We start from the raw sequence: 15208 nt of genomic DNA, 5'->3' as shown, positions 1-15208 counted from the left end.
TTAAGTCAAATTCTGCCAATTATGAAAACTGCTCTGGACAGTGATATATAGATACCCTGTATTGTGGTATTACTCAGGATTTTCTTAGTTACTGGTAGTTGTACCTTATCTATTTAAGTAAGATTAAGTCATATAGACTTTAAACCTTTCTTAAAATGATTCAGAAAAAAGACATTATATAAAGCATTCTGAAGATTACCCTTTATGCCATTTACAGTGTGAAGACCACTCCTAGGTACCTTTACTTTCCAACATCTTTTCCTGAGCCTGCTCATTCAAATTCCAGCTTTAGGATTGTAAAGTTCTGATCATCACTTAGCAAAGATCCATTCCCTATCAATATCCTACTTTAAATCTGGCAATGATAATTTGCAAACATCTCAATCCAACACTAATTTCTGGTCTTCATTGTTTCTCCCTTAAGTGTTCTTCTGAAAACACCAAAAGGGAAGCTAATGCCACGTGGCCTTTTAGACACCGCCCCAGTGGCTCAGGGGTAGAGCCCACCCGCAATGCAAAGCAGGAGCCACAGGAGACATGGGTTCGACCCCTGGGCTGGGAAGACCCCCTGAAGGAGGGCACAGCAACCCACTCCAGTATTCTTGCCTGGAGAATCCCATGGACAGAGGAGCCCAGTGGGCTACAATCCACAGGGTCGCCAAGAGTCAGACACGACTGAAGTGACTTGGCATGCATACGTATAGAAGCATTCCTCTTAATGTTTACCCCCAAAACACAAATTTACTAAAATTTATTGTTGCTGAACATCCCTTCACTAAGGCAGCTAATCAGGATTTAAGCTGGTAGGAGTTACATGAATCTTTTTCCCTGAGAGCAGAGATGTACTACCACAAACACATAAAAAAATGAGGTAGTTTCTTGTAGACATTATATAATATAGCATGGTTTCACAAACTTTTCTTTCTGTATTCACTTACTCTGTAATCTTATGAATGATGTGTCTATAATGAATGTCAAAGTTAAAAAATACACATTTTCTTCTGTTTCCTATAATCAGAATATATTTGTCGTTTATTCTGGGAAAGCACGAGAGAGAGATACTCCTTTGAGTTCTAAGTCAGATTATTCTTTTTGAGAAGACGCTGCCACCCCAGTGTTAAATGATCAGCAGTTAGTAATATTCATGGATAACACTCTTTTCATAGCAGGAAGAAACATTAAAAGAATACAATGTGTTTAATAGCTAAACCTGGTACTTTAACCAAAGTACTTGCGATATTCTTAATATAGTTGAAGATCACTACTGTCAGGTATTTTTTTGCTTGTTCTCTACATGTATTCCTAAAAACAATGTAGGCCTATATTAAGACAAAATTTGACATTCTTTCATTTTTATTTTATATTATATTTTACTCACTTTATTGTAAGATTATTCAGAAAACGTTTCAATAGTACCCTATCTTTACCTCCATCAATATTACACTGGAATTAACTCATATAGAAAAAATATTTTTTCATGAATAGTAACAGATGTGTCAACAGCGTGATTTATTTTTAGTTAGGTAATGAAAAAAATACTTGGGTGTAGATTTTTTTAAACTGATAAAACTTGAAATTAATGAAATGGTCATTAAAAGATTTTTAAGTTTTGCTTTTTTTTATAAAAATCAGTATTTAGAATTTCACAGTGAAGAGGTCCTAAATTTCTCATACAACATGAAATTATATAAAAATAGAAGACATAGACATCTTTAACTCTTTAATCCTTTGATTAAGCAGCAAGCATATCACTCTTCCAGGCCAAACACTGCTTAAACAAAAAAGAAAAATAATGACGTGCAAAATATTTACAAAATATGCAAAGCACACAATAAAGACATCTCACTATATACATGTGTCATATTACTAATGAAGCTAAGAATTTTCTACTGTGTGCTCTAGTGTACGGAAATAAAACCACAGCACAGCCCTCAGATACAGCACCTTTGCTCATGGTTGGGAGAGAACGGATTTTAAATGAACCACAACATACTCAACAGCTGGACAGATGCTGGTGCTGACCAACTCGACTCACATATCCCACACACCGTATACTGAAGGTCTACTGACAAGAGACAAGACAATAGAAGCTGTATAGTATGCACATATGCAAGACAATCTAAATACTTTTAAAAATGCTTTAGATATTTTCCTTTAAGATATATAACTGTCCCCATGGCTATTAAAGTAAAAATAAGTATAAATTCTTGAATATTAAGAATTTTAAATCAGGATGATCCAGTGAGAAAGAACACATTCTGAAAAAAGTTTTTAGATTATGCTAGAACTTAAGGTCCTTATGGAAATAAATGGTCTGAACTTCAATAGCTCTTTAACGCTTTAGAGCCAAAGGTAGGGACTATTTTTCTAATATCTGGAGACTACATGACATCTCAAAATATAAACTAGGGCCTCTGATGTAGACCATTTTGTGAAATAGCTCTAAATGTGAGAATGTGAATGTGCAAACATTTATCTTTAGTTCCACTAGTACAGCAATCTAAGCAATCTGTCCCTTTGCACGGGCAGGTCATGATTCCAATGTGAAATCACTGTATCAAAAATATTAGTAACACACTGCTGAAATACGATCACTTGTAAAATATTCTTTGTAGGTGCTTAATGATTATGTGTTGAATTCATTAGACTTGAGATTTTTTTGTTTCTTTATAAAAAGGGTCTCAGCATTTTAACAGCACAGTTGTGACAATATACTGATATATCTTTGGATAACACAGAACAAATTCTTAAATTTATTTTATGAAATAATGATGATTTAACCCTAAACCAAACCCATGAGTACAGGTCGGCTGCAAGGAATACACAAATGTATCCAAATAGTACAATAGAGACTGATCAAGAAAACATCTTTTATATTAAATGCAGACCATATTAATAAGTATGAGGGCAATTTAAAGTTCAGAACCTAAACACAAAAAGGGTATTGTAAATAAATGCTTCCATAACCACTATTTCCACATAACTGACAAAATATAATTCTCTTCTAAAGTCCCCAAATGGAGGCAACTACTAGTTAAAAGCAGATAGCATTTAGAAAATTAAAAAAAAAAAAAAAAAATTAACATTAACTCCATTTTCAAGGAACTTAAAGACACTGTACTTTAACAAATGAAGTCCTCATTGTATGTAAAATAATTATTCCCATCCTCTTACTACTGAAAGATGGCAAGTCAATGACCTTTAAGCAAGGACTTTGCACTAGGACCCTAAACTGTGTGTTAAAGGGTTAGTAGGTTCAGTACATTCTTTGTGATTTCATATAATTGCTTTGCAATTGATAAAATTGCTTTCTTTTAAAGGAATATATTTAAATTCCTTTAGAAAAAAAAGCAAGTCTTTGAAAAAAGGGATATGCAGCTATAATTTCTTAAATATGCATTAAAGGAACATACGTCAAAATCTTAAATGCAGGTTATCTATTCTTGCACTCCTAACATAGGAAAATGTTGTTAAAAATTAAATTAAAGAAAAAAGAGAAATAGTCGAACATCCTTAATTTATGAAACTTAAGGAGTTTTCACAATTCCTAAGTCAATATTACCGTACTAAGAGCCTTGACTATGAAGAGGCAGGAATATAAAGATTCTCAATAAAATAAATACAGTAAAAACAAAACAAAAAACCTCGGCATATAGAATACTTAATCTCTTTTCCTTTAACGAGATCATGTCGCTGAATGTATACTCTAGAAAGGAGGCTAACTGTAGGCCTTCTGTTGTATAACATTTTAGTTGCATGAACTAAAAAATTCCTTAGACATCCACTTATGAGAGCCCACTGGCCACAGAACTAGTCTGCAGCCTCAGTATCTAGAAGGATTACTCTTCCCGCTTTTGCATCAACAGTCAGAGGAGCACTGGTGTAATGACGGGGTGAACAGTTACTGCAGCTCTGTCCAATTTAACTTTAGTGCAGTGAGGACTGTGAATCTGTCTGAATTCCGATAAGTGACGGTGGCTGTTGGCCACCAACCGCGGACAACACTGGTCTTGGATTTAGACGGGGTGGCATGGAATTAGCAGGGCGAATGAGAGGTGGCGGGGGCTGGTTTAAAGTTGGCCGGGGCTGGATGAACCGAGCCTGCTGCTGGAGTGGAGGAGGCTGCCGGTGAAGAGCCGGTGCAGCAGGCAGTGTTGGACGAAGAAGTGGGGGCGGCTGGTTCAGAGCGGCCACGGGGGCTGTTGGTGTTGGAGTGGATGACGGGGCAGGAGGTGATGGACCCAGAGTCCGAGGAGCCTGTGGGGTCTGTGCCTAGAGGTGAGGAAACAAAAATACACGTATGAGATGACAGTTCCTAATGGACGTAGTACAATATAGTTTGGGCTGTCACAGGAAAAACAAATCAAATCAAAACAAAAACATAACACCAGTGTTTTTTGGAAGCACAAGCTTCATTTATTTTAAACAAAACAAACCAAAAAAAGCAACGAAGCTACCAAACAGGCATCTTTATTAGTAAACAGCTTAACACTGGAAATAAAAATAAATGTATGAAAGAACAATACACTCTCCACTCTTCTAGGGTCAGCACTTGGCGTGTCTTTATGACTTAAGTCACAGAGAGGCACCACTGAGGAAGTGTATTGTCAACCTTTCATGCTCGTTGAGCTAGTCCTCTGACAAATTAACCTTACAGAACACCACACGAAATGGTGGTTCCTCAGCTCATATTAGCTCAAATTCCATACACAAACACACCTCCTCTTCTTCATCAGTGCTCTTCCCTGATGGCACATTAGAAGCACTTTTTGTCTCCTCCCCTAAAGTAGAAGCATCACCATTAGAAGCCTGGGTTCCTTGTTCTGCTTCCCACTCCTGCAATACCTCCTCTAAGTTAAACCGACGCCTGTAGTTTACAAAGAAGTTCTTCACTTGGCCAACAGTCTTGTTGCCAATTACATCTGCAATAGCTTGAAAATCTTTACCATATTTGCGGACACCTGGAAGGCAAAGTAAATAATACACCTGTGAAGGATCAGTAAGGAGAGCTGTGTGTACTATACATCACGCACACACACAACATACCAGCAATGAAAATCCTTTCTGATAAACTGCTCACGTCTCAATTCTGAGATAGAGACTAAGATATCAGGGTCACAGATGGAAACTATCAATTATGTCATTTCATTGAGCCAGCCACTTGCCTTCAACTGAACAATCAGAAACTTACCATTTTTTACATACTCAGTTATTTTCTCCAATCCTCTCTTGAACTCTCAAATACAGTCCATTTATTGTAAAGCATTGAATTCTTTGTTCCATCCTCAATTCCACATTCATTTATTTCCCTAGTAGCCAGTCACCTAAATTTGAGCAACATCGTTTGTAAACAAAACTGGATGGGAATGAGCCATCTCTTTTATCCCCTCAATGGACTGAGTGAGTAGTCTTAGGGTTCCCCCGTTAAGAAAAGCATTGTCATTTTGATCTTAACACCAACTTCTATACAGTTACTTGCCTATCCGTACCAGGTACCGACAAAAAAAAAACCGAGATAAGAAATTTAACATAAAAAACAGGAGAATCATCACAATCTGATGGACGAAAAAAAGAAAGCTATTTTTCAGTTTGTTGGATTTTAACTCATCTAAGAGTTCTAAGGACTGTATATATGACAGATTCCTAGCTATGCTCTGTAGCCTAAAGAATTATAGTGGTGACTACTTGTAGATACTGTGCTTATCATTGCTACCTTAAATTTAAGAAGGACTGTACATTCTGTTGTATAAAAAGACCTAACATATAAAATTATGGAAGTTTATTTAAATGTAGGATAATATTTTATTTATGAACTTGAGACAGTCAATTATGCTACAGAATTTAAAGTGACTTTACATAATCAAATGGATAATAATTTGCTCTTAGGGAGTTCTAAAAGAAATCCACCCTACTCATTCTAGAAAGAGATATACCTAGCTTAAAATATAAAAGCTGTCAAAATTTTTATTTTGTAATTTGATAACTGCTTTTTAAAATACCAGATAACAGTAACTCATTAATTAGAGATGAGAAAGGAGAAAGAAAATACTGATGTCTATGATAATCTAAGCAGCCAGAAATAGAGGGATTTAGATAAACTTAATATGTTACAATCACACATAAGAGCATAACATAAGGACACATTAATACCCCAGCAGAAATGTAAGACATATTCTTACTGATACCTATTTGGATGATATACCTATTGTCTTAAAGAACCAGCATGAATATAATTCATGTTTTTAAATTCTGCACTTATTTTATGTTGAAAACTTGGGAATAGGTATCTCTTGCTGCATTCAATTTGCTAGACTTGACTCTACGGGGAGTTTCTTCCTCTTAGAACATTCTGGGTAGGAGGCCTGACATATTAAACTATAACCCCATTGTTAATACACAGTCTGGGATTTGTAAACTATGCTCATTCGCTCCGTTCTCAAAGAGAAAGACACGTGCGTGACAACAGAGTAATAATGATACTTAAAACTTTGTTTACAATATTTTATATTCATTTAAAATATAAATGAATTTATATTCTCTTAAATCCATGAGCTGATTTCCAGTTTGAACTTCATAACTGAGTATAAAAATTCTAATGGTGACTAGGCTCCAGTGAGGGCTTATCTGACAATAAGAACCCAAGGTCACTTCATATTAAAAATTACTGCTACATATTCAAGTACTTCTCTACTATTTGTACTTTAGAAAACAGCAACTCAACTTGAGACAGTTGCACCGAGAAGCAAATACTAACTGGAAATCACACACAGTGTTCTAACAGTGTACTAATTTTCATAACATTTAATTTACATTCTAGAAATGACCAAAGATACCAAACACATGAATTTAGAAATGAAGACTTAAATAAATCTAGGATTAGATCTTCTATATTCTTAACAAGAAGTCACATTAAGAGTAACTCTGACTCTAAGTCTGACAAAATTAAAACTCTCCAAACACTCATTTGTTCGGCAAAATAATACTCCAAAACACACCACTAAGTTGCCCCCATGTCTAGATCCATTATCTAACTGTCCCCTCTTCTGACCCTATTTTTTTTTTTTTTTTTGGTCTTCCACTTTATTTTCCCTTGCTCAATGGACTTCACCTTGTCACTAATATTGTTGCATTTCCAGAATTACATGCCCCAAACCAAAACTACTTCCTACAGGAACTTTAGTTTACTCAGACACTTTGGATTTTCCTCAGCTCACCTAGGTTCTGAGTCACCTAGGTAAGTTTATTATTAACTCATGTATGCTTGTCTCATATCAACTACTTTGCAAAGTGTTAAGGTTCAGACTATACTGCAGACTTCTGCAGTCTGGCTAAGGATCTCAATCACGTCCTGAGAATAAATGGGCCCGGATATTAGTGCCCTTAATCTGCAGGATGCCTGGGCCGTATGTGGAAGAGCTAGAGCTCCTTGGCAGGCTCCTCTGGACAGACAGCAGCCTCATCTGCCTGTCTCAGTGGGTCATGAAAAATTTCATCATTTTCTCCATATGCCATGACGTGAACAAGGTTGGAATACAAATTACCACCAGCATACTACAATGCTGAGTACAGAGGAAGTACTTAGGAAATACGATTGATTTTTTCTTTCTCCATGGAGCTGCATTCTATTATTCTTCCCCAAGCTACAAGAGTCACACCTGGCTGACATCTCTATCATTTTTACATTCCCAGTGACGTCACTCAACAGCATATTTTGGTGAGAAGGTGGAATTCTTAAGCTCTGTACTGTGGCTGATTAACTAGTCAAACTCTAGTGAAACACCAACTGAAGACTTAATGGACTGACTCCACCTTCAGACGAACCCCCATCTAGGCTTCCGGAAGTCAACCTAGCAAGGTAGCAGTGCTGAGCAACTACTTAACAATCTATGATCTCACAGCTGCTTTAGTTACAACTTGCACCTGGGAGGAGGGTGGTCCATTTTCTTTTTTCAATTTACTAAAAACAAGGTCCCTCATATATATATATATATATGAATTAGTGCTGAAACAACTTGGGAAGTTCTTACCACAAAACTTTAAATTTCTCCTTCATTTTCATCATTAAATATTATAGGTATGAGAATTTCGCTATGCTTTAAAAAATGTTCAACTTGATAAAAATTCTAGGCAAAACAAACACACAACATGTGAATGCTAATATTAATGACCTGAAAACCCTAATTTGTATGCTAACGATGGATCAACTTGTAGATTTCTGTTAAGTGACACTTAAAGTGATCACTTTTAAGTGACAATTCACTAAAGGTATCAAAAGCAAATAAGTCAAAATCATCTAAGCAGTCATTATGAATTAACAAATAAATATAGAATACTTTTCAAATGTCTAAAAAAAAAAGGAAAAAAGATTAAATCTCTCTCTCCTCCTTAAGATGTAAAAGGCTTAGGTCTATCTGAACCATTTTTTAAACTAAACTTGTGACCTTTGGGCTTCCCAGGTAGCTCAACTGGTAAAGAATCTGCCTGCAGTGTGGGAGATCTGGGTTTGATCCCTGGGTTGGGAATATCCCCTGGAGAAGGAAACAGCTACCCACTCCAGTATTCTAGCCTGGAGAATGGATTGTATAATCCATGGGTTGGCAAAGACTCAGACACAATTGAGCGACTTTCACTTTCACTTTTTAGGGCAAGAGGTCAGTTTTCAAAATTTAGTAGGGAAAAAAAACTTGAGAGAACCCTGGAAGAGGGAAAGTAAGTATTTCCCAAGGAGAGGAGAAAATTGTTTTCAGTCAAATTTCTAAATTTCAGTTGAAAGTTACAATGAAACAACATGGCTTCTACACTGCCAGATGATACTGTATAATCTTTATAATATAAACTTTAAAAGTTTTGTTTGGGAATTAACATATAAATATAACTCATTGGGATACTGTGTTATCATGACATTTCATTTTCCAACCAATGTTCTTCTATATTATGCGACCAAGAAAAAAAAAAATGTATGTATTTAGAGTTTTGACTAGCAAGACAGTAACTTTAGGAGCATTTGAAATATGCTGTTTCCCAAGTCTGGACATGGTATTTAGGCTTTTTTTCCTTAGATAGAAAGGATATCATAAATCTGCTTTCAGTGTGTTTAAAAGTTATTTTTAAAATCTTTAGGACTACAAAAAAAAAAGCACCAACATTACAGTCACAAGCTATTTTTAGGTAATGAAAATTTGGGGGATATTTTTCCCTGCTTCTTACAGTAAAATGTCTTAAAGTGAGCATGTACTTAGTATAATTAGGAAGTATTAATTTTTCAAAAATCTATTTTTTGAAATAACAGTTACATTTAGAAACTCCAGGGATGTGAGGTCTTTCTTATCAGTAAGAGATTAATTTTAAATTCAAACCATTCAACAACATGCATTTCTTTTCACCTCCTGTAAATCTCATCAAGAATTCCTTTTAAAAAAGGTAAAAAATATATCAACAGCAGTGGGACAGTGACTGGTGCATCTGGGCAACAGCTAAAAGTCAAAATCATACATCACTTTTTGAATCTTCCCGCCTCCCTTGCTCCAAGTTTAAACTCCATCACAAAATGCTGGGAATTGGGAATCATTAACTATCTTCTGAAGCAAGTGCATCAGAGGGCTGACAATTACACATCTGGGACTCCACTCTTGTGATATCATCTATAACAGAAGAAACTCTAGTACAAACAGGTACCTTTTAGAGGAAAAATACAAATCTATCTCCACCTCCTTTTGATCATTCAAGTGCTAAGCATCATGTAAGGATCATTACAACCCTTACGTCTTAATCAAAGGCTGAATCTCCCCTACCCCCTTAGCACCTTAGGGACCATTCTAGCTTTTTTTTTTTTTTAAAGTAGGAGACAAAATTAGAATGAAGACAATTTCTAAACTTGCAACTTCATTTCTCCTAAAAAGGGATGAATATATAAAATATAGGGAGAGAAGGTAACATTTAACCGTAGGCGTAACTCATTTGAACATAGTTCTGTCATTCCTGTTTCATATGAGAAAGCAGGAAATACGAGAAAAAAAAAAAACACTAAAAATTAAATTTGACTTCTTGATAAAATTAGAGAAAAAAAAACGTTATGCTGTTTATCCTAATACAGCACAATATTTTAGTTTGGCAACATTTTTTTTTAACCACTAATGACTATGAAATGAATATATTTAAGAGGAGACCTAAAATAAACATGTCAAATATTGTATACTATGCTTCTGCTTCTATATACTTTAAAGAATAGATGTTTTGCGCTATCATTGCTATTTTTTGAAAACAGTTAATAAATGTTTTATTTTACATAAAAAAAATACAACCATAGTCAAATTCCTTTCTTAATTCTTGCTTAATAAAGAAGGTTTATGGGGTCGCAAAGAGTCAGACACGACTGAGCGACTGAACTGAACTGATTGTATGAATATCAAGATTCATCTTAGGATAATTTCTAAAAGTACCACACATTAGGAAAAATATGGCACAAGCTACAAACAGGGATATTTCCCTATTAAAACAAATATGTGAAGACTGTAATTGGTCTTTCTGTTAACTAATTTGTTGTAATAGAAAATTTAGATACTCAAAGCTGGAACAGATTACATAAAAACTGTAGAAATACCATTCTTGGTAAGTATTTTAAGAGGATTAAATTAAAGCAGCATTTATAATATCCCATTTGGGGATTCCTGAAGAATGTTACCGAAGTCATAACATAGCTAGGACTAAAATTAACATAATAAAGTGACAAATTACACAAGTAAAGGCAGACATTCCTATTTGGTCTAAGTGTGATTTTTCCCCTTCCAAATAAGGGAGAAAGAAGGGAAAACAGCTTATTTATTTATTTAAATATTTACTGTTAAAATAATATTTAAATATTTATTTACTATTTAAATGATTGGTACTTAGTTAACAACAACATGAGCAGATGGGAAGTAAAATGGAAAATATGTATTTAATCTATAGGAAATGAACTTAATATACTTCTTTGCTTTTAAGAATTACAATACAAAGTTTATTTAATAGTGGAGCTCACTAGTGACACAAGAGTCAACATTTCTCTCTCCAGGTCACTGTAATAGTCAAGTATGAGCAAGATAAAATAAAGCATTTAACAAATCCAAGTTAAATCAGAATCTGTATGTAAAATGTCTTGAATAAAAAGTTCTATATAAATTAAAACATGTTAATATCAAAACACTGAAGTGGCCATAGGAATAATATATAAAGGTTTATCATAAATAAAGATTAAAAAGAAGAAGAAAAAACTAAAAACATTTGCCTGCTAAGGCAAGTACTTCTTGATTACAGATGTTAAAATAAGAACTGCAGTTATGTACCTTACCCACACCAAGACTCGGGTACAGGGGACATTACTACACGATGATAAGACACACTTTTGAACATTATATAAATACATGGGCACATGAGGCAAAAATGGCACTTTTTAACTCTCCCTAAAGTAACTATGTCGGACATAAATACCTTTAAGTTGCTTTAGTTTACGTAACAAAAACAAAACCAAACAAAAATCACAAGACAAAACCAAAAAACCTAAACTCAAAGTAAAAATTTTACAGTCAAAATAAATAAATAAAAAACAGACATAAATATACTGAGAGTGCTTTCAAAATCTTAAGAACATGAATCTTTCCATACAAACTGCTGCATTAGTGTAACTTATTTAAAGGTTACTTTTTAAATGAACATAACAATATAATAACACTGAATATCCTCAGCAGAGAGGATATGTTTGATTATTTCTAGAAATACTCCATTCTTTTAATATTTGTAAGTTGAAATAATGTCTGCATATGTAGCTCAACTCTCCAGGTAAATCCTGCTACTGTCTCTCTCTTGAACGCAGCTTCCATAATACCCAGTAGCCAACCCAGCCAGGAGATCTGATGGATCCTGCCACTTAAAGTAGTGCTGTAGAACAGTATCAAACCTTTTCTCTGTACCTACACAGGAAGATTAATCCAGACTTCCTAGGTGATTCTCTTCAGAAAAGGCTTTCACTGTGATCAATTCTCATATCAGAGTACAGGATTAGTATACTAACCTGTAAGAAAACAAATACTGGGAAATGGGGCTCAATTCTGTAGGCCAGCACCATGAAGGAAGACAGGCTTTAACATCAGTCAACGAATGCCTACTCAGAAACTATGTTAGAACTATAGGTCATAATTCTAAATAAATATGAGCCAGCTGTATAAAATACTTTTTAATAAAAACTTTAAATTGTCTGTTGCAAAGAGCTATTATTGAACATTATAAGTTTTTGTTCTGACTCATTCAGAAACTTAGTTCTACAATTACAGATGTGCTACACGCATGTCCAGCACTGCCTGTATGGAACCCAGTACTTCTGTTTATGAAACGGCTGTGCTGTGCTGGGCAGGCTGAAGGGAAGGCGGACACTATCCTACCGGCACCTTACTGTACATTTTCAAATCACACTGGGTACGTAATCCTTACTTTAATTCAAACTGCAAAGTCTTAATCAATCTTTAACTATATTATTCTCATATCTGAATGATACTTGCACATTTTTCGAGTTAAATATGTTCTCTATGTTTGAATACTCGGAACTGTTTTTAAAGATGTATGTTTCACTGGGGCCCAACTCTCTTATAGCAGTTAACTTAGATAAAATAGCTATGGATACTCAACACAGAGGGCTCAGCCAAGAAGAAACAAATTGTAGACCAAACTTAAACCACACTATCAGTCCTGTAGACAGTTCATCTTAAAAGGAAAACAAATCTACAACACTGAATTGCAACATACAATTTGCCCTTAAGTAATTCAAACACAAGAAAATCCAAGTTTATAGTGCTTCCAATTTGCCCATGGATATTCATAGTACAAAAAGTTTTCTGCCATACAATTCAACCAAGCATTCTTACAAATAATTGCATTTAAAACCACACACGTATATATATCTATATATTAAGTCTTTCTTTTGTATAAATAGATATATTTAAAGTCAGGTTTTATAGCATTCAGTGGCACATCTCTTAAGTAAGTTACGGTACACTGAAAGTTAAGCATATCATGAATATTTTCAGTACCTGACTATTATCAACTACAGAGTAATCAGGGAAACCAGGAACACAGTAGTTTATGTTTGTGATAAAGAGTTATTGACTGATACAGTAAGAATGAACCCAGCTGCAGGAATACTAAAGCAGAGGCACCCAGAGACCAGCTGACTCGTTCAAGCCTGTCATCACCATCGTTCATTTAGTGCTGGGGAGGCCTCACATGATGCTCAGGACCCAGAACGCACACAGACTCAGTGTACCACACCCACAAGTGCAAGTCAGAGTGCACGTCACCAACACTGTACGGGGAACACGAGACCCCTTTCTTGGTCCACTTCTAAAGGAAGGGGAGAACTACGGTAGTCACCTTTCATGACAAATTAAATAATTATTAACAACAATAACTGCTTATCTTTAATATACCTTGCACTGCTAGAAGCTGCTCCTCTGTGGTCCAACGGGCATTAATTTTCTGATTTGACTACAAAATTAAAGAGAAGTTTCCTAATGAGGATATGAAGACAGACATTTTTCCAAAGTGCTTATTTTTTAAAAACTTTTCACCAAATCATAGATAAGAGATTACTAAAACTCTGATTTATGAGGATTTCATTTTTATAAGACTTTAAAAATGTATTTTAAATTACCTTTTACCAACACAAAAAAATAATGAAAGGGAAATGTACCAATTTGGGAGAAAGAAAAACATTCGCGCTTACACCCTAGTCAGAGATATCAAAACTGAGAAAATCTATTAATCACTCATTTTCCAACTACAATGTTCCTATCATACACTGCTCATGTTAATTTTAGCCTAGTTTTAACATTTAAGAGATTTTGTTTTCTTTATAGAAGGATCTGTGACTCTCAAATTTCTTTTCTTCATATGTAAACTAAACCTATTCTTACTCCATCAAAAATAGTGTTGTATAAATTAATGTAAAACTGTAGATAAGGCGTGTGCCCTAAATTAATATTTCTTTAAATTTCTAAAGCAGAGAGTGACTGAGTATAAGAATAGATTTTCCCCCAACACTTCCTACATTCATCCCAGTATTTTTGTTTAAAAAATTTCTCAGTTTAAGATTTTGACCATGGCAGTATTACAGTATTAAACATCTAGCCAAATTTCACTAGTGTACACCCACTTCTTAGTAATCAAGAACCTTCGGCAGTAGATGGAGGGACAGAAATAAGCATTCCAGCCTACAGAGGTTTACAGTAGAAACTGCCCAGATAAAATGGCCAATGTAATACACACACATGCTGGGCAAAATAGAAAGTAGGGTTTCCTCTAAGAAGGGGTGTTGAGGTCTTATCTCAGCTGCAGTCTTAGCAATAAGAATCTCCAAAGTACACAGAGGTTCTGGGTAATATCAACTTTTTCACCACGAGTGAAGACATATAAGCAAGCATTTAGAAGAAAGAATCAAACATAAATTCCAAAAAAGTTATGAAAGAAGAAAAAAAAAAAAACCTTGAGGAAAGGAGGGAAAAATCAAAAATACAAATCACTGAGTTCCAAATGGTAAGATTTAAAAAGGACAGCAAGGCAGGCCAGCCAACATGGACAAGCCTCCAGGTTAGGGTACTTGTGAGGAGGCAAAGGAATAACAAGAAACAGGCAGAGAGAAAGAGGGGAAACAGGACGTACAGGAGTAGTAAGGGTGAACCAAGACTAAAAGAGTGCAAAGAAAAAAGTTCAGAAGACAGGGAAAACCAGCAATTTTAAACATATGGTCTCCCAAGAGGAATAGTAAGAATGGAGTAGGAGGTAATATCTGAGTTAATACCTAGGCAATGTGACGCTACCTTGGCCGTGAAAGGTAGAGAGAAGAGGTCCTTAGTACCCAACGATAACTGGTATTGGGACCTATTTAAAACAGGTCCAAATATCTCAGGATAAATGGTTAAAAAAATAAAAGGCTGAATGTAACTTAATATGAAAAATGAAACTAAAACTTAGGAAACTTAGTTCATTAAAAGATAGTTACTGATTCCGCTTATCAGCTTTAATTTCATTCCTTGGCATGCCTCTTCTGGTTACGCAGTGGCATAACACTCTCCAGCTGTGAGATTTACAGCATGACTGCAGAACACAGCTCGTTTTTGCTCTGAAGATGTCAATGATTTTCTCAAATTTCTCTTCTCTCTATTGCTACTCAAATTATTCTTCT

General features: G+C 35.1%; 1 protein-coding gene across 5 annotated transcripts in view; it reads right to left on the bottom strand.

Moving 5' to 3' along the window:
* Positions 1-1707: 1707 nt before the first annotated feature.
* The window catches only part of RCOR3 (REST corepressor 3), a 53073-nt gene continuing 39572 nt past the window's right edge, over positions 1708-15208 (bottom strand). For 3 of the 5 annotated variants that reach the window (XM_043486215.1, XM_043486216.1, XM_043486219.1), the window contains exons 10-12: positions 13455-13512; positions 4720-4961; positions 1708-4272 (exon numbers count right to left, since the gene is read on the bottom strand). In XM_043486215.1, coding sequence (XP_043342150.1) covers positions 3928-4272; positions 4720-4961; positions 13455-13512 — 645 coding nt within the window. In that variant the 3' untranslated portion in view covers positions 1708-3927. The remainder of the gene's footprint in view (positions 4273-4719; positions 4962-13454; positions 13513-15208) is intronic. The other 2 variants (XM_043486218.1, XM_043486217.1) reach the window with 2 other exon arrangements.

Source organism: Cervus canadensis, chromosome 13 (genome assembly GCF_019320065.1).
Source record: "Cervus canadensis isolate Bull #8, Minnesota chromosome 13, ASM1932006v1, whole genome shotgun sequence".
Classification (NCBI taxonomy): Eukaryota; Metazoa; Chordata; class Mammalia; order Artiodactyla; family Cervidae; genus Cervus; species Cervus canadensis.
The sequence above is the reverse complement of the archived record's forward strand: the minus strand, read 5'-3'. Positions and strand labels throughout refer to the sequence as shown.